Here is a 19,137-nt window from a genome sequence, read left to right as displayed (position 1 = left end):
GAACAAGCAATAAACTACTTTAAAACCAGGTCAGGGTTTGTGGGAGCTTTATTCTGGATAGTAATAAAGGTCGAACTGAATTGATACTGAAAAGAGGGGCTGAATTTGAAACTGAAATTGCACACATCAAATTGATTGATTACTGTCAGGATGGTTTCATTTGGGGTTCTTGACTTATTTTGTAGTAAATTTGCAAATTTTGTGACAAAAATAAAGTATTGTTTAGTTCCGGTCAACCAGGACGTAAGAGCTGAAAGAAGCACTCTGATTGGTTGCGCTTGAGTGGTCCACCCCATTTCCACATCGTCGTCTGAAAAAAGTTGTTCTAAAGTTGTGCACTCGCCTGAAAATGAATGTGAATACAAATGTTTATGAGAGCTAGGGACAAGTTAGACACATTTGTACATTTTAAATATCTACTTCCTCCTCTCATGGTCAAAAAATAAGGTTTTAAGTGACATAAACAGTACATCACAGTGTATCAGATGATCGCTGATTTCGTGTTTGCAGGAAATCCCCCGCAGTACGCTGGACTCGTTCATGCAGCCGTTCCAGAGCACGCTGTGGTTGCTGGTGGGGCTGTCGGTGCACGTGGTTGCGGTGATGCTTTATCTACTCGACCGCTTCAGGTACAAGAAGGGCTCAGTGTTTGTGTGTCTGTGTGTGCCACTGTCAGATCTTCCCTCAGCGCGGAGCCAGACGACTGCCAGGGCAAGATTGGTATAAGCCATCCCACCGCTCTGTCCCGGCACCTCCTTTTGTCCGTCAGCTTTCCTTTCCGTTTTGACCCCATGTCCACACTAATTCATCTGTATTTAAAGTCAAGGCTGCATTTAAACAATCAGTTGCCCTTTCATGATAATCACTATATAGACTTTTATATACCGGTGATTTGTTATTTATTTGTAATACAAAAAGTTCTGAGCTGTAGAAGATACTTATATGACTATTTACAGATTTAAAAAAAAAAAGAAGTTTAATTTTGCTGTTTATTTATAGCAGCTGATACTTTTTAATGATATGAAATTCTGCATTATTCTGCTTTAAGGTTATTGTGTCAAAAGGAAGTTTCAATATTATCATCTATTGTGATTTTCTGTAGCAGTTTGTCACACTTTACAATGTGTTATCGTGGCAGGACAAATTATGACTATGATATTAATACTAATACTACTACAGTAGTACAAAACTATATATGGTGATGATCCTATCATAGGTATACAAACAATGTACCTCACAAAACCAGCAATAAAATCACATTAATATTAATATATTGATTTAGCCGTCTGCCATTGTTATATTATGATGAGAATAATTTCTAATATTCTATTAAGAATCTATACATAATGCAGTCTGTTTTTCATAATAAAAGGACTAACAGCATATTAACCCTTTACATCCCCGTTTTAATATCTAACTAATTTGAAATGATACTTTCAATAAACGTTTCCACGTTACAATGCATCCACAAAGAGAGTTTAAAAGTCTTTACTGTGGACATGGCTGTGTGTCTCTTCTGGCTTGGCTCACTCATGTTCAGTTGAACCTCACCTGGGCGTGTCCACTATGTCCTCGTGACTCTGCCTCACTCAGTGTCTCTTCTACAACCCTCTCAAATGCAGCCCGTTTGGAAGATTTAAAGTAAACAGTGAAGAGGAAGAGGAGGATGCGCTCACACTGTCGTCGGCCATGTGGTTCTCCTGGGGAGTGTTGTTGAACTCCGGTATTGGAGAAGGTTAGCACAAGTCAAGCTGTTTGTTAATGTCCATTTAGAGAGCAGAATGTTGTGCGATTTAAGTCTTCTAAAACAAAAATGATGCTCTAATACCATTGTTTGCAGGTGCTCCAAGGAGTTTCTCAGCGAGAATCTTGGGCATGGTGTGGGCAGGTTTTGCTATGATCATTGTAGCCTCATACACTGCCAACCTGGCTGCCTTCCTGGTGTTGGACCGGCCTGAGGAGCGGATCACCGGCATCAATGATCCCAGGGTGAGTCACTGGGTGAAATGGTACTGTGTAAGGATACTGTGATGTCATGCAGTAACTGCCTGTCCAAAAAAAAGGGGGCACCAGGGGCGGATCCAGGATTTTCTGAAGGGGGTGTGCAAGATTCTAGGTCAACTATCGGAGGTGCGTGTAAGTAATAATACAGAATACAAATTAATTCGGTTTCATGGCTGTGCATTTGACAAACAACATAAAACCCAGTATTTACATTTAGTCCAGTGCAAACACAAATAACAGTGCAAATCTCAGTGAATAGTGAGTGAAATGTCCATAAGAGAGCAACTGGGAGTTCATGTAATGTCCGAAAACAGCTCTTTAAACAGTTTGAGGATTTGCAAGTTCAGTGGTGGTGAAATTGTGTGGGATCGGACTTAGACTTAGCTGCACACAGACCCACGGTGAAGAGCACAGCAGAAGAAGTAGCTTTTAGTTCAATTTACTTTTTCAAGAAATTGTACATCTTGGTGTTCTGAAAAACCCTTTCCGCCCTACCGGGGCTCGAACAACACTTTGGATCCAAGTCTCATTCTCTACCACCAAAGCTAGTCATGCTTCATGGAATTTTACAGTTATTGGAGTCTGTACAAACACTCACTTTATGACTGATAAATTATTTGACAATTTTTGAGGAGAGTGACCCTCCGCTCTACACAAATGACATGTTTCACGTCTAAAACATTTAAATATGAAAAGAACGACATGAATAAAGTGAAAATACTGCTGGACCCGAACCCGGGTCCCCCGCACATTAACTCAATGCTCTACCTGTCAAGCCAAACTTCACACTCTTTCATGACGGTTGCGGTAAGTAGGTAATTGGCTGAAGTAACGCAGTGAAGCAGTGACTTTTTTTTGGACCCGCAGTGTACCTTTATATCAGTTTTCCATTAATCCAATCATAATTGATTTTATAGCATATACAGAATGTAGACATGAATGAAAGAATGTCTTTGTTTTGTAGCTGAGAAACCCATCAGACAAGTTCATCTATGCCACGGTGAAGCAAAGCTCTGTGGACATTTACTTCCGGCGGCAGGTGGAGCTGAGCACCATGTACCGACACATGGAGAAGCACAACTACGAGAGCGCGGCAGAGGCCATCCAGGCTGTACGCGACAAGTGAGTGTGAGCGGAGCACAGGGCCGAGCCAGGGGCCGGCTGCTCCTGTAGCCTCAGACAGGGTCAGAGCCTGGGTCTGGAGCACTGGGAGCTGAGGCTTTACTGCAGTGTCCTTGTGCTCCTGGCCCATCGCCCACAGGGCCAGTGCTAGAGTGGACCGAGGCTGAGCTAACTGTGAGTCCAGGAGCGCCCTCTTTCAGGTCATACCCAGGCGCAGGATGGGGACCGCACTCCTCTGCCTCTGGTGGGATTTCTTTTGGGCCATAGCAGTCGTAGAGAAGCTGGTAAACGCTGACCGACACACAGCATGTGGAGTGCTAGAGAGAGCGTGCTGGAGCCGTGAATGTGTTTGTAAATCATTGTACTGTTGCACCGTAACCCCTCCTCCCCCTCCCCTCTGCCCCCGCCCTCCCTGCCCCCCCACAGCAAGCTGCATGCCTTCATCTGGGACTCTGCGGTGCTGGAGTTTGAAGCCTCGCAGAAGTGCGACCTGGTGACCACGGGAGAGCTGTTTTTCCGTTCGGGGTTTGGCATAGGCATGCGCAAGGACAGCCCCTGGAAACAGAATGTGTCCCTGGCTATTCTCAGGTCTGTCCCAGCCGAAGCTGCATTACTCGTATGATTTTAATTATTAATATTAAGTTCATGGTTCTATCCATACACCCAGAGGTGTGGACCTGACATGACTATAGAATATATATAGTAATGATATATTTGAAGCAGTTATGACTGGCTGTGGTGGTCCTGAGGGTCAAACACAACATTTTGAATACCATCCCATATGAAAATCAAAAATGGCAATTCACAAAACACAACATCATATTTTGCAAATGTATGTTTTTCTTTTTGTAAAATATTCTTGTGCTTTCAGAAATGAAGCCTTTGGCCATTGAGGCCACCACAGAGATGAAGGACTTTAGTGAAGTGAACCAAAAACCCTCAAAACAAAATAACCCAGATATAAAAATAAATAACTGTTACTTCCTATACTGTTACTAAATCTACTGCTGCTGCTTGGTAACGCATCAAAACAGAAGAAAAACATTATTCTGAATAGTTTTACTTACGCATACTATCAACACAAGCAATGACTATAGCAACTACAATATCCCACAACTCAAATCTTGACCTTTGGTGTGAGACAGAACCAGAGCTAGACACCAGTCTGAGTGTAATAGACATAAGTGACGACTTGGCACATGAGCCTCTTTGATCTGACTGGACTTGACAGTATATAGGCCTGACACAAGACTGAGTAGAAATGTCCTGCCTCTGCTATCAGTACATTGCTTCATGTCAGCATCTTTGTGGCTCTCCTGCCTCTGTCTGTTTCTGCCAGTCGTTCTTTATCCATCAGCTATCTATGTCTCTCTCACTCTGGGGAGTAGAAATGGTGTGAGTGCTCAGATTTCTCTGCCTGGTAACTTTGTCACCTCTTTCCCATCTGCCCCTTTGCAGTTCTCATGAGAATGGCTTCATGGAGGACCTAGATAAAACCTGGGTGAGATACCAGGAGTGTGACTCAAGGAGCAATGCCCCGGCCACACTCACCTTTGAGAACATGGCAGGTACGGCCCTCAGTGCGTAGATGAGAAAAAGAACAGAAAAAGAAGTAGATAAAAAAGTGATTGGACAAAAACTTCAGTTGTAAGCCACTTTTTGTCCAATACCTTTGAAATGTTCGTGTCGCGGAGTTGTTTAGTGTCTAGATTACACATACAATGCTGTGGTTTAGAGGAATTTAAAGCCATGTTTCACTGGTTCACTTTGGTCCAAAAATGTCTCCACTGTAGCAAGTGCACAATAACAATCTATTTGAGGGATCAAAGTGGGCTGGCTCGCTTTTGGCTCTCGGAACGCTTTTGAGCAAAATGATTGGGCAAGAGAGAGAAAACAAGATGGCACAAATCAAATATAAACAGGATATAATCATTTCTCAACAAATGTGACTCAGGTCAAGTGAAAATATTATATTTCCAGTGCAAAATGCGTTTGACATTATCCAAACCCAATGCATTATGTAGAGAAACTTTAAAACGTGGCGTTGCAGCACAGAAATCTGAAATGAATGCTGAAAAATCCATGTTTTATGTGTAACTAATCAGTTATATAGGGAAAAGGCTTGTGGAAGGCTCCGGCGTCTGGTGAAAATTCAATCCAACAGAAAGAATCCAGAGCTTGAGGTAAACGTCTTTTTGTGAACTGCTGAAATTGGGCTCATGACTAATAAGTATAATTAAGGTACGATTTAGATTTAGAAGTAAAATTATATTTGGGTGATGTCAGCTGCGAGGAAGGACCTGAGCCTGGAAATGCATCCCACCATAAACAAAATGGGTCCAAACCTCTGTAAAACAAACTAGACCGGGGGGCCAGGGCCAGTCGAAACGTGGCTTAAAGTAGTTATTTTTATGTCAATGTTTTTTCTTCTCATTGGTTAATTTTCAGAGCAACCGTTGATCATGACATAAAACAATGCTCGATGGTGGCAGAGGCTGAACAGCTGTTTCTCACACGTTTTGCCTGCTTTGTCTTTCTTTGTCACTTCCTCCCAAACGCAGGTGTGTTCATGCTGGTCGCCGGAGGTATTGCGGCAGGGATCTTCCTCATCTTTATCGAAATCGCCTATAAGCGCCATAAAGACGCTCGCAGGAAGCAGATGCAGCTCGCCTTTGCGGCCGTCAATGTCTGGAGGAAGAACTTGCAGGTAAGAACCCCCCAAACCAACCGCGGACGTTAACTATCGCAGGAATTTATGTTTTTGGTCTCTTTGAGGTCGTTAACTTCGAATTCGTTTGCATATGTATAAGTGAATAAGTGGTTAATTTGATGTTAATCAGTATTTATTCGGCCCTAATTCTGCAAAAGTTTATTCTGCTGCTAATTAGAAATTTACTAACACTTTTCAATCAATAAACTCCTTGAGAGTGCTTAAAAGTATGATGTTGGCACTTTTATTTTTTGAACATCATTTTCTGTAATAAAAGTGTGAAAGATTAGTTACCAAAAGCATATACTCATAATTCATGTACAAAAATGTCTTAACATCATTAGTAAGCAGTAAAAAAGGGTTTCTAATGGGAAGTGTAAATGTCCAATCAGCAGCCAAATAAGGTTCACGCAAAATAGGACATTACAGGTTCGAAATAGATATTAGCTAACGTCAAATTAACCTCTTTGCAAATGAGCAACTGGTTAAATCTTGTGTCACCGTGGCAAGTTAGCAGGAATATCGGAGTTTGTGAACAAATCTCCGCCGAAGTCTTCTGTGTGTCATGTGCGTCGCATGGAAGAGTGAAGGAAGAGCGTTTTTGTGATTAGCATAACACCGGTACCACTCGCTGCTGTTTTCCAATGAAGAAAGCGTTGTAGAGGCCGTGCGTGTCAGAGGGTGACGCTGTTTCTTGTACGTCCCACAGGGAAGTAAAGAGGCTCCAGGAAGCCAAGTGACAGCCAAGAGATCCTCATTAGTGCACGGCTAACCAGCAGTGACATCTCTGCTTCCAATTATACAATAAAAGTTTCTACTTTCTGACAGTAGCTACTTACTTTGCTTAAAAGTACCTGATTTTTACAGTCTTAATAACTGAAGTCTTTGCAGTAGTTCTAATGCATTCATAGTGTTCTAATTAGTCACCACGATGGGTTTATGAGCTCTTTTAACAACTTTTCAGAGGAGTGTCACGGTAAAGCTAACAACAAATAGAATGGAATGAAGCGTTCTATAATTACATTAAGACAGAACACATGTGACTCATTTTCAAATTAAGAGCTGCTTTTACAATTAGGGGTGGGCAATTGACAACTAAATATTCAGACGATATTATGTCAATCCAACAATTAGGTTTAATTATCAGACAAATGGGAAATGCCTGTACAATGAATCACAAAAATGCAGAAATATCCCCCTATTTTATTTGAACATTTACAACATAACTTGTTATCTTTATTTTTATTAATATTTTGTTCTTTTTGTAAAATATTTTCTTATAAATTATATACTTGAAATTCAGATTTTGCATATCTTCAAAACCACATTCATGGACAATATATTGAATTTGATGTCAAATTCAATATATTGTCCACCCCTATTTATGTATCTGTTCTGGGGCTGAATAGTTTTTTTTAATTTATTACATGACAAAAATTGAGTGCAGCCACTTTAATCTCATTGTATTTCTGCACTTGATAAGGGCGGATGATGGGACACATCAGGAGCCAGTGTTTTGGTTGGGGCACAGTCCAAACAGAACAAATAGAGCACGAAATTAAGAAATCAATGCTTTCATAATTACACAACAGTGACTGTCAGTGCATTTCAGAATTGTATTCCACACGCAGCTGCATGCCGGGGGCTTCCAACTCAGCGGCTGCTTAAAAATGTCAATTACACGGTTCAGCTCAACCAAACTACAACAACATTTACTCATTTATATTCAGATCACTCAAAGGGTTTGTCTGTGATTTATTCTGCCATTTGGTTCTACACATTGCAGGGTTGAGAGTTGCTTTAGGCAGATCTAGTTTTAGTCGACAGGTATAGATCACCAAATGGCAGATATGTGGTTGCAATATTTGAGTTGGTGTTATTTGGAATTTCGGAACATTTAGCTTCTTGCTGCCGCAGCCGTTTTTATCTGTGAAATTAAATCCGACACTGAACGAACCCTCCGTCTGAAATGTGTTTGACGGTTCGACTCGAGATCGGTGAGACGGGAGTTTATGGGTTCACCTCCAGACACGCGCCGCTTGTGTCGTGCGCTGGGGGAAGGTACAGTTTTGGGTCAAATGCTTTCCAGCCCGTCCGCGTCTGCTCCACCGGACTCCACTTGTGTCATGAGTCTCCTGTACCGCCTGCCCGCTGAGAAAGGAGCGGGACACAGTAAACTGACGCGGACCGGCTTTAGCTCCACGTCAGCTGGGATTACGCAGATTCTTTGTGCTGCATCGCCGGCCCGAGACGGCGGCTAATCGACCGCCACCATTGGCCCCCGGCTAAAACCAACATCCGATCTTCACTGCTGTGACATAAACCGCTGTAATGGGCCTCACACAATCTGCTGCTCCTCTGGATGTTACTCACACTGTTTGGGTGCACTGATTGGATTAGCCGCTGTGATCTCATTGTCGCAAACTTCCGATGGCAGCGCTGTCATTTGAGGCGAAAAGCTGTCGGTTCACCCAGTTTATGTGTTCTTCTCTTTCCTTAGCTCAGCTGTTCACCGCTTGTGTGTAACCATGTGCTTCTATGCCATTAGGTGCAAAGGCCATGTAAGAGACGGTGCACTTTTGACCAATATAGTTTACCGGCTGTCCGCATTTCATGTTCCAGTTGGCCCAAAGAACACAAAGGTTGTTGTTTGGAAATTTAGATACTCTTTCCTCATATATGGGAAAGGCTGTGCAAAAGAAAGAGACTTGTCTAATTGAATGTCTGTAGGAACATATCAGTAAAATTAGACTGCACTCTTGGTGTAGTCTAGACGCTACGCCAAACGCTGGACTGTCATCTGGCTTTGGTGCCGTTTTCTGGAGCTGTGGATGTGTGTGAGCCGCACAGGGGAGTCTTCGTGTCCTCTGACTCTGACAGAACACATAGCAGCTCTTTTGGTGCAGCACTCGGTTGATAGTTCAGTGTTGAGGCCAGTGCGTCCATCCCAGAGCTTCACATCCTGCAGCTGTTGAACCCATGTTGGTTAGAAGTGCTCCGTCTGGACTGGTATAAACTCCTGAGGTTTGACCCGAATGCGATAGTTGACTCTGAATGGTGTTTCAAGGCAGAACACTGTTTCAGATAAGAACAGACCAGCATGTCCTGCATGGCATGGACTGTGCAGCCCCTAGACAGTGGAAGAGTAGTGGATCAGTACTCAGACGACTAGAAGATGCTCCTTCTTTAAACTACTCTGAGCACCCCAACTGTCCCAAGACACAAGAGCTTACTTGTCTCACTTAACTCAAATTGCTTGAATGAAGGTGTCAGTCCATGTCTGTTCTAGCACTGATGATTGTCCAAGATGTTATGGATCTGTAATATATGATCTGTATGACACTGTCCATTGTCTTCCAATTTGTACTTACTTTGTGTCTTTGCTTTAATTAGAATTCCCTTTCTATATCTTTCTTTCAAGTGTTTATGACAATTAGAGAAAAAAACCTAAATCAAACTGTAATCGCAGTAATAATTGTCACCTTTCTTCCTCGCCGTTTGCTGGCCATCACCTTCCACACAATCCAGGGTGTCCCAGGTCAGCGGTGCTTGAGCCAAAGGCAGTTTGAAGTTGACTCTGGGATATTGGTCCACTATTTCTCTCTACTACCTACGGCGACAACGCTGCTGCTATTCATCAGGGCCAAAGCAAAGAAGAGATGTCACTGATTTTTTTTTCCTCTGAAAAGGCTTGATATAACACCATTTACTAACCTGACATGTCATTTCCCAACAGGCAAACACCCCTCAGTTTTATTGCACTCAAAAGCTGTGCACCCGTCACTCCCACAGCGGGTAAAAGTGTGGGGTGATGTCGGTGCGCACAGTAAGAGCCTAGTCATGTGACCTGATGAAAAAGGATGCATTGCGGGGCCAGACCTGATTTGTCTGCTCTTTGTTTTGTGTTTTTTTAAATACTATGATTATTATTATATGTTCTATCCTTCTTATTTTTGACCCCTCCATCCATGGGATATTTTAGCATGTTGAAATTCACACCACACTGCCCTCCTCCCCAATCCATGCCTCATCAGCATCTTAAGGTTTCTGTGCGGAGCAATACGACAAACAGGATCTGCAAACAGTGTAAAAAGACACTATGCTATGCCACAGCGGTATAAGATTTTTTTTAAAAGCACGTCACTGTTAATAGGCTTGCAAAGATCAGGCCGAACCGACAATAAAGGACAATAAAGGATTATCTTATCTTATCTAATCATGTCTATTAAAACGTTGTCGCATTTTGATAATCATAATCTGGACCAAACAGACTCTAAACCATGTACAAAAATAAAGAAAAGCGACATTATTAAATTAAAATATCTATCTCGAAGCCTTCAGTTGCCACATTTCAACTTTTATTTGGTTGATAATGTGTGAACTGTATTTTTACTACTATTCTAAAAAGAGAATATGAAACTCTGACGTATATTATCAGTGAAAGATAAGAAAAATCGCAATATAGTTTAAGGCAATAATGTTTAAAAAAAAAGTATAGATCAGCCGAAGTAAAAAAAAACAATTTGCAAAATGCTCCACTCAGACCCTAATTGTGTAGATTTGCACATTTTACTTTTGATTTGCTCACTTTTCATGTTAGAACGTTTTGGTAGGCATCCATCTTCTGTGTTTCTTTTTAGACACACAGTCCATTCCATTCCCATGTGTGTGGGGTGAATTTCCATTATACCAACTGTCAGGTATAATGACTTTTAATGGGCTTTCTTCAATGATTTTGTGCTTGTTTTCCTTTTGAATGCTCTTTAGTGGCTTCTGGACTTTAATACCTTGCCTGGCTTTGAATGCTAAATGTTTGCTTTGCTAGTTTATTTTATGTACACTTTTCATTTGGCTTCACTTATAAGGACATTCTTTAAAGTGATAACTATTTACCAGCAAGTGGATGGACATTTATTTTATTTTGTTCTTTTCTTCCCCCTATGCAGCCCTCTTCCTCTGTAGAGACTCAGGATGTAAGAATACCTTAATATGAGTAATTTGCACACAACACTAGTTAGAGGGTGGGGCTTTGGTATGAGGGAGGGCACCAATTTGGACTTTAACAGTGTATATTTTTCTGGACCTAAATGAGCTTCATATTTGGCTTATTTTTTTTATTGCTAAGGCGAAGATTTTAGCGAGTAATCCAAGCAGAGTATCCACACCCACGAACATCTTTAGTCATCTATCATTTCAATGCATTCTAGTGCACAGCTCTGCCATCTTGTGCAGTCTAAGTTATTACGTTGCATAGAGACAGTAATCTGGTCTCTCAAATCATGTAAACTATGTGATGTTTCTGCAAATAATTAAACTATTTTCCAAATGAAACTAAATTATGAATATTTTGATTTCCCCAAATCGAATCCTTTGTTTGTCTACAGATAAGATCCTTGAACTGTAAAAAATATTCTCCAATTATCCTAAGTGTAACGTAATAGTGTGGCAATTAAGTTAGAGAATTACAGCTAGTCTTTGATTGGTTTGATTTTTTTGTTTACCCCTATTCAGAATAAATTGTTCAGAATAAATGATTACCTCGGTACACTGCCTGACCCCAGAAAAAATTACAAATGCTCTAATATTTGGTAGAAGTGCCTTTAGCTTTGATTACAGCACACATTCGCTTTGGCATAGTTTCAAAAAGCCTATATTAACAGATTTATTTCCATCCAGTGTGTCATTATTCCTCACACAGATCTTCAGTGTGTCATTATTCCTCACACAGATCTTCAGTGTGTCATTATTCCTCACACAGATCTTGTATTGATGATGTGGGAGTGACCACTGCACAAAGTCTTCTCCAGCTCGTCCAAAACACTCTCACTGGGGTTCAGATCTGTAGTACATTAGATTCTGCTTCTCCTTAGATGTTTTCTCTGCTTATTGCCAATGATTTGACGCTTCTCAAACACACTGACATCTCATCCATGACCACGGGATTCGTCTTTTCACATGGTTGTTTCTGAAATGAGAAGCCGTTCACTGCATCAGTCGGGTTTAAATACCGTGTTGCAGCTGAAAGACAATCATCCACGCACACGACTGTCCAGTAGGAGACTTACTTAGTTGAATCCAGGTCGGGGTTTTTTTGGGGGGGTCAGGCAGTGTATAATCACATTCAGCCTGTTTTGGTGTCTTAGATTTGCTGAAACATCAGATAGTTGTAACATTTCACAATAAGATATTGGTCTGGAACAACCATATGACCAGGCAACTTAAAAAACTTTGCTTTGCTCATTTCAACATTTCCAAAGTCTTCTGACCCTCCCTCTTTTAAGCCAAATCCAGTCCATACGATCACTGTTCGATCATTGATTGTTGGTGGTTTTGGGACATTGAGAGAGCTTGATAGAGCCAAAGATCATGAATAATCTTTGTACATATATTCATTTTAGGATAGAAAAAGTGGTAGAGCAGAGCCCGACCCCCAAAAGAAAGCATCTTTTAGGTCCATCAGTACCAACCTGGCTTCCAGCATCAAGAGACGTAGGTCCTCCAAAGACACGGTAAGGAGACAAAGAAGCAACATACTGTCCTCTCTAATCTCTCTGTCTCGGCTGTCCTCTTCTGACCACATGACCATAGTCCAACTGCGACAAGACCACCATCGTCCACCATTTCCACTCGGCTCAGAAACCTGGGCCACTGTCTGTCCGCTCACCATTAACCGTCAGCCATCACCATTAGCATGTATAGCTCCCTCAGAGGACCGGAGCATTAGCATCTGTAGCCCCCTCAGAGGACTGGAGGGTGCCAGGGCAGGTCAGAGCAGATCAACAGTTTGGGTTGTTTTCTCCTGGAGGAGGGGGGCAACAAAAGCAAAGCAGTCTGCAAGCAGTGGTGTTTTGTCTTGGCCTTCTCCCATCTCTGGTTTGGACATGGACCTCTGGCGATTGTGTCTCAAATGGTGGTGTTGTGCTTTGTGAGCTTTACTGAAGCGTGTTCAATACAGTCTATATTTTGTCGTATTGTCGGTGTTGAAAGCTTGATTCTTTTTTTCTACTGTTTCCATGTTTTTGGCACCTCCAATCCCGCTATTGTGTTGGCTTCTTGGTTTGCATGCGCTTGTGGATGTGTCTTTTTTTTACTCGTTTTAACTCAAGATGCTTTCCAGTCTTCCAATAAAAATGTTTTTCTTTTTATTTAAACATATCTTTTCCAGGATTATACTCTTAGGTTTTGATACCTTTGCGTTGTTATTTTTGGTTTGTCATAATCCTTGTTTATTTTTCAGTGTTTTTGTGCTCTAAAGAAACACAAGGCACACGTTGATGGTGTTGGGCAATTGACCACTGTTTCATGTTGGTTTATTGGAGACAAGCGCACAAACAGCTGATGTGATGGTATGGCCACTCCAGGACTGCAACTGCTTTACTTACAAATTCAGATCGCTATTTTGAGTATTTTTACATTCATCTTTTAACAAAACTGTCACAACAAACATGGTTATGCCAAGAAGGCCAAAGACACAATGGTGTGCACAGCACGCCAAGACTGCTGCAGGGACTTTTATACATTCACACTTAGTTGACTTCATTCGAAGCCAATCTACTGTTCCGAAAGACATCTGAAAAATTGTCGAGATAGATAAACCAATTCACGGGTACAATTTTACTTTGAACTGCAGTGCAACATAAGAGAGTAAAAGACAGCATTGACATCAGTACAGAAAAGACTGCACGGAGCCGGTCGTCTGGAGTGTGCTGGCTCTTGAGGGCCCTTGGGAACACACGGACTGAAACGCTCCTGGCTCTCTGTGTGCTCTGATTAACACTCTAAGCCTTTTATTAGAGCAGCGTTCCTCTTCACTTCTTTGTTGCAGCTCATTAAAAGTGTTGGGTTAGTGCAATCTTTTCACAGTGCTTGTTGTTCTACTTCTGAAGCATCAAACTGCTCCACTCTAGCCCATTCTGATCCAGCTGCTCAGGCAGAGTGGTAGACAATGAAATAAGTCAAGAGACATAGCCCCTTCACTGAAACTCTACAAACTGTTCTTCACAGGGTGTGCCTTTTGGCGGCAAAGCAAAAGCCACACTTTTTTATTTGTCTCTTATTCATTAAAGCCTTGTTTTTTTCTTCCAAGCACTGTTTTAATTCTGTTTTCTGAATGTCTCTCCTGTCTTGGAGGTTTTGCAATGAAAAGAAGGCAAAGAAGTCGGCGTTATCCTTCTGGAAAGGCTGCACATGGAAGACAGGACTTTAGCGTGACCCAATGTTCTAAACTGCCATTGCCAGTCTTCGACCATTATTTTGAGTTTCTATAAATGTTCTTCTTTTATATTTCTATTGATGGATATGAATGGATTAAGTGTCAATGTCCCTCACCCACATGCCACACTGCTCCTCTCTTACTCTGCAAGCATGACTGTCCCTCTCGTAGAACGTAGAACATGAACAAACCGTGTGTCGTGTGTTATAAGATACTTCAGACAAGGAGTGGTTGTGATGTGTATTAAGTGCCTCCAGGGGGTACTGCTTTAAGGTCCTCAAGGCAGTTAAACTTGAGGCGATCTACAGGGGGTTTTAAGCCATACTGTGATGCAACTCGAGGTTCAAACGATGCATGAGACACATCCTCACTGGTGAAATGGTGACAGTTTGGATGTCAGCTCATCATAAGCATGGAAGTTTGCATTACTTTACATTACGCTTGGATGTAATGGCTTGAACTAAGAGGAACTGCAGTCGAAAGGTTCTAAAAGCAAACAAAAAAGGACAATAATTTCTGCTCTCTACAATGTTTTGACAATTTCAGCAGCATTGAGAAATCATACTTTGACTTGCATTAAAAACAGCTTGAAAAAATTTAACAAGATTGCGTCGACTGCCAGGACAAAGATCACGAATAATAAAACTCAAGATTATACTATATGTTTACATATGCTTCGTAGACCATTCTCACATCATGAATTCAACGTTTTCAAGTAGTTTTCTGTATGATTATTTGGAATTACATGATCTCCTGTAGTCGCATGGTCTTGTCAGTGAACTTTGGGGCCAGATACATGGTCAAATCAAAGAGACACTTAATAGGTTTGAGAGATTTAATCGACTAATTGATGTATTTTGTCGACTACAGCCTTAATGTACTTGCATAAGTCTTCAATCAAAAGTTTAAAATGGCTTCCCAGAGCAGGAAAAGGGACGGTGAGCTTGAAAACGAGACTTTTTGATTGTGTGCCGCATTAAGAGCGCATTAATCTGCTGTGTAACAGGATGATAGGCAGTTTCTGAAAACACTGGCAGTCCACGCACTCGCAAAATCTCCAGGGCGAAACGGAAATGATTACTAAAATACAGTTGCCATAGAAACTAAGCACCTGGGTTGCACGGATGCAGGATCTGTACGTCCTCGTTCGGTGCAACAGACGCCTACAATTCTACCGCTTCTATAAACAAGCACAGAGGGGCTCCGGCAGCACTTTGAAATCAGCCACAATATTTCCCTTCTTCTCGAGTGAAGGCTAAAAATAGATGCGCACAAAAACACAAAAGAAGTGGCCGTTGCACCCTTTGGCAAGATATTCGCACCCAGTTATATAAAGGCCGGACGCTGGCGCAGGAGGAGGAGGCGAGACGGCTGATTCCAGTGTGCTGCAGTGGCTTATGCGCTGAGCTAACCCACCTCGGCACAGGCGCCTCAAAATGAGGACAGAGAACAAGGTTGATGTACGGCCTGTCTGAGAGGGGTTACACAGTTTCTATTTGGAGTTTTCTGTCATTCGGGGCAAAGTTTATCGTTATGATAAAGCATAAGATGTTTTAAAGGGATACATTTTAAGTGGGTTATAAGTATTTTGGATAGTTGACATTATAGTATATACTGAAGTTGTTTCCAAATATTTGTAATAAACATGTGTTGGTTATTTGAACATCTTATACAGTTCTATTTTATTGTATCTGTTGTATTTAAAGGACACATAATATGCAAATTTGCCTTTAAAAAAACAAATGAAAACATTTTAACATTGTATTTAGCTTCATTTACACTTGTTTGATCATTCCTGTTCTGTAAATCCTCTCTCTCAAAGCTTCAAAAAACACTCAAAATGTCCCAGTTATTTGACATCACAGGTAGAGATCTGAAATTTCCTGCTCTGATTTTAGGTCCATAAATCATTACAAGGCTCGGGCATTTCGGCTTAAAATCATATTCATTACAACTGCGTGCCTACATTAGCATGTCAGGGGCAAGTTAGCTTTTGTTTATTCCCTCTTGATAATTCCCTTGGCTGCCAGTAGATGGTGTTCTGACAAAAATGCTATAAAATAATGTGTTTCAGAATAAAAGATCTTAAACATGAGATGCCAAAGCAGAGGTACTCAAGAACATGTTCAAAGGCCAATGACTATGCAATACAATGCACAATGTGTGTCCTTTAATATACATGGACGGCCAATCACAAAGTTTAGCCAATGCAATCTTCGTATTTCTTGTTCACTACTTCAAATCTATAACTCCAACTATCCATAAGCACATGTTATAACCCCACAATCTAAAAATGAAATCCCTTTAATAAAGCAAAATGAAAACCGATTTTTGGTCGAGAAATGACTTGCCTTTTTTGTGTCCCTCTTTATTTTGCGCTCCCCTCTGCAGCAATTTCCCCCCACTGACATCACGGGTCAACTCAACCTATCGGACCCATCTGTCAGCACCGTGGTCTGAGAGGAGCCACCGATCCAGATCCACGGCTTTCCAGCGAGGAGAGAGGAAAGAAACCACCATGGTCACAAGGATGGAGGAGAGGATGCCACAGTCCGGCCTCAGCCGCCTGCCAGACAAGACTGAGGGAATACAAGTACTGCCTGCTGAATTACACTGCATCTTTGGGAGTCGGGACAACCAGATGTTTCTGTGTTAAGGCATGCGTCAACAAACCCATCACATTTGGGCATTTTCTTCTGTATATGCTCAGCTTTTGTCTTTTGTTAATATTTAGTGTGCTCTTTAAGATTATTCCAAGAATTTACTTCTGTACAGTAGATATGCCTGATTTAGTTTGAGTTTTAATGTTTTATGACAGGGCTGTAGTTACAGGGGGGGAAAGATCAAAACATATATTGTTCAAGTAAATTACTAAAATTAATATTAATTGTAATCTAAAATTCAGGAACTAAGCAGTAACATTAAGTTAACAATGTATAGTCTTTTAAAAGGAAAATAAACACCTAAAATTCATGTCAGGGTGAACTATTTCCAGGACCATGCAATTAACTCAATACTAAGCTACTAAAACTGAAGAGAATTTACCTCATGACAAAATAACAGTTTTGTTTTGAAGGGAATAAACATGTTTTAATAACAGTTTTGTTTTGAAAATAATTTACATTATGACTAAATAAAAGTTTTGTTGTATTTTAGGTTAAAATCAAGACTAAATAATACTAAATTTAATGGTAAAACCTAAACTTACTAACTCAACCAAGGTAACTCAAAATGACAAATATATTGAAAACTATAACCTGATCGAATATCCCAGATTTAAGATCTAGGATAAACTGATTTGTTTAAAAAAAAAAAAAAAAACTAAAAACTAACATCAGAGGTATATAAAAGCTTCTGTAAAATTAAGAAAATAGAAGAAAATAGCTCTAGACTACAGCCCTGCAGCACACCAGTAGTAGTGCCTATAAAAGCATATCATAATGCAGTTTTCTTTGTTCAATAAGCATAATTTGGTATTTGGTTTAGTATCTGCACTATAAAGTAATTGTATTTTCTTCAATTTTACAAGATGCTTTTAGATAATCTTTTATTTATTAGCAAACACTACTAATAGCACTACTAGGACTAACCTGTGAAGACAACAGAAGCATGTTTGTACTGCATAAGAGCGTTGAATGAGCATAACGGAAATGTGGACTTTTGACTTGAAAGATACAGTATGAATCTGTTCCTTGTTCATAATTTGTTGAAATGCATGGTTTGTTATCACTGTCAGGGCTGTCTGTGCAGCTGTAATTAATGTGTGGTTTTGTAGACATTTGTTTCCAACTCATTTTAAGAGCCATTTTTGGGGACGTCCTCATATTCTTCCTCTCTCCTTCCACGCGGCGGTCTTTCTCACTTCCAGTCTCATAGGGGTTGCATCAAAGGGCCACGTTTTTCACACAACCAGCGCTCGTTCCTTCCTGCAAAACCTCCTTCCTGTGAAAATGGGACACAAACAAGACCACGTTTGTCATGCCAGGGGAGCTTTTGCACGTCGGGAGTCAAGTTTGTTTGTTTGGTTGGATGCAAAAACAGGCCGTTTCCCGTTCTTCTGGGGCTGAGAAACCACTGCTGACTGTGTGCTTGTCTATTTGAAAGACAGTTGAGATCATTTTCTGATGTGTGGCACTCTTCGCACTTTACACAGAGGGTTCCCAAACTGTATATATATATATATATATATATATATATATATAAAGATAACATGCAACATGTATTCCAAGCTTGCTCAGATTTCCACAGCTCTAATCTAGACTTTATTGATCATATAAGCGCTAATTTGCTTTATAACCCAGGCACGACATTAGCTACTTTACTTGCATGCATGAATATGTTAAATTTCAAGCCAACATTCTCTACAGATACATGTTGTTTTTCCTTAAGTCCGTGTACATAGTCAGAATAGATCATGGACAATCTTTACAGATACAAGTTCAGTTTTGGTGACACACACACTTTCATGGACACCCACATTGCACATACTGGAGTCCTTGATTAAGCAATCACTCTTTTTCTTACCTTTTCATTGGAAAGCTCTTGCATTGAAACTTTTTGTTAAAGCTATTGTAAATAAACTATGAACTGACATACTGACAATTGCAACAAATGTGTGGTCTCATTATTTTGTGCTTTTATTAACAACTAAATTAAATAAACACCTACTTTGTTTGTGATCAGCTTGAGCTAATAGATTGAATATAACTTCAGGTTAATTCCAAACACATATTTTTTATACAGTCTTACATATAGAATGTAAGACTGTGTTCTGCACATTCAACTAAGCCCGAAACTAAACCTGGATTAAATTAAATTAAGTCCACGTCAGGACTAAAATGGGCTCAATTTAAAGGTGGAATAGACGATTTTTTTCAGCAAATTTTTTATCATATTTCCTCGTGGCGTGGATAAATCATTTGTCCTGCCACGTATCAATCATAAAACGCACCTATTGCTCACCTGCAGCCGCGTGCGGTTCGTCCCCACGTTTCCGCGTGCCTAAGCGCATGGATCTATCATAATATAGTTCCCTCAGTGTATGGGGCAAAATGAAGACGGAGAAAGACAGTTCGAGCTGGCGCAGAAG

General features: G+C 40.7%; 1 protein-coding gene across 4 annotated transcripts in view; it reads left to right on the top strand.

Annotated features, from left to right (window-relative positions):
- The window catches only part of grin1a (glutamate receptor, ionotropic, N-methyl D-aspartate 1a), an 84,824-nt gene extending 66,164 nt beyond the window's left edge, over positions 1–18,660 (top strand). For 2 of the 4 annotated variants that reach the window (XM_072453458.1, XM_072453456.1), the window contains 10 exons: positions 511–629; positions 1,623–1,735; positions 1,841–1,989; positions 2,969–3,126; positions 3,553–3,714; positions 4,585–4,694; positions 5,688–5,833; positions 10,783–10,809; positions 12,235–12,345; positions 16,440–18,660. In XM_072453458.1, coding sequence (XP_072309559.1) covers positions 511–629; positions 1,623–1,735; positions 1,841–1,989; positions 2,969–3,126; positions 3,553–3,714; positions 4,585–4,694; positions 5,688–5,833; positions 10,783–10,809; positions 12,235–12,345; positions 16,440–16,508 — 1,164 coding nt within the window. In that variant the 3' untranslated portion in view covers positions 16,509–18,660. The remainder of the gene's footprint in view (positions 1–510; positions 630–1,622; positions 1,736–1,840; positions 1,990–2,968; positions 3,127–3,552; positions 3,715–4,584; positions 4,695–5,687; positions 5,834–10,782; positions 10,810–12,234; positions 12,346–16,439) is intronic. The other 2 variants (XM_072453459.1, XM_072453457.1) reach the window with 1 other exon arrangement.
- Positions 18,661–19,137: the final 477 nt, after the last annotated feature.

The sequence above is a fragment of the Eucyclogobius newberryi genome, unplaced genomic scaffold, assembly GCF_026437365.1.
Source record: "Eucyclogobius newberryi isolate DKJ021-1_F unplaced genomic scaffold, fEucNew1.0.hap1 SCAF_2, whole genome shotgun sequence".
In the NCBI taxonomy this organism is placed as follows: Eukaryota; Metazoa; Chordata; class Actinopteri; order Gobiiformes; family Gobiidae; genus Eucyclogobius; species Eucyclogobius newberryi.
This window is presented reverse-complemented; position numbering and strand designations above follow the sequence as displayed.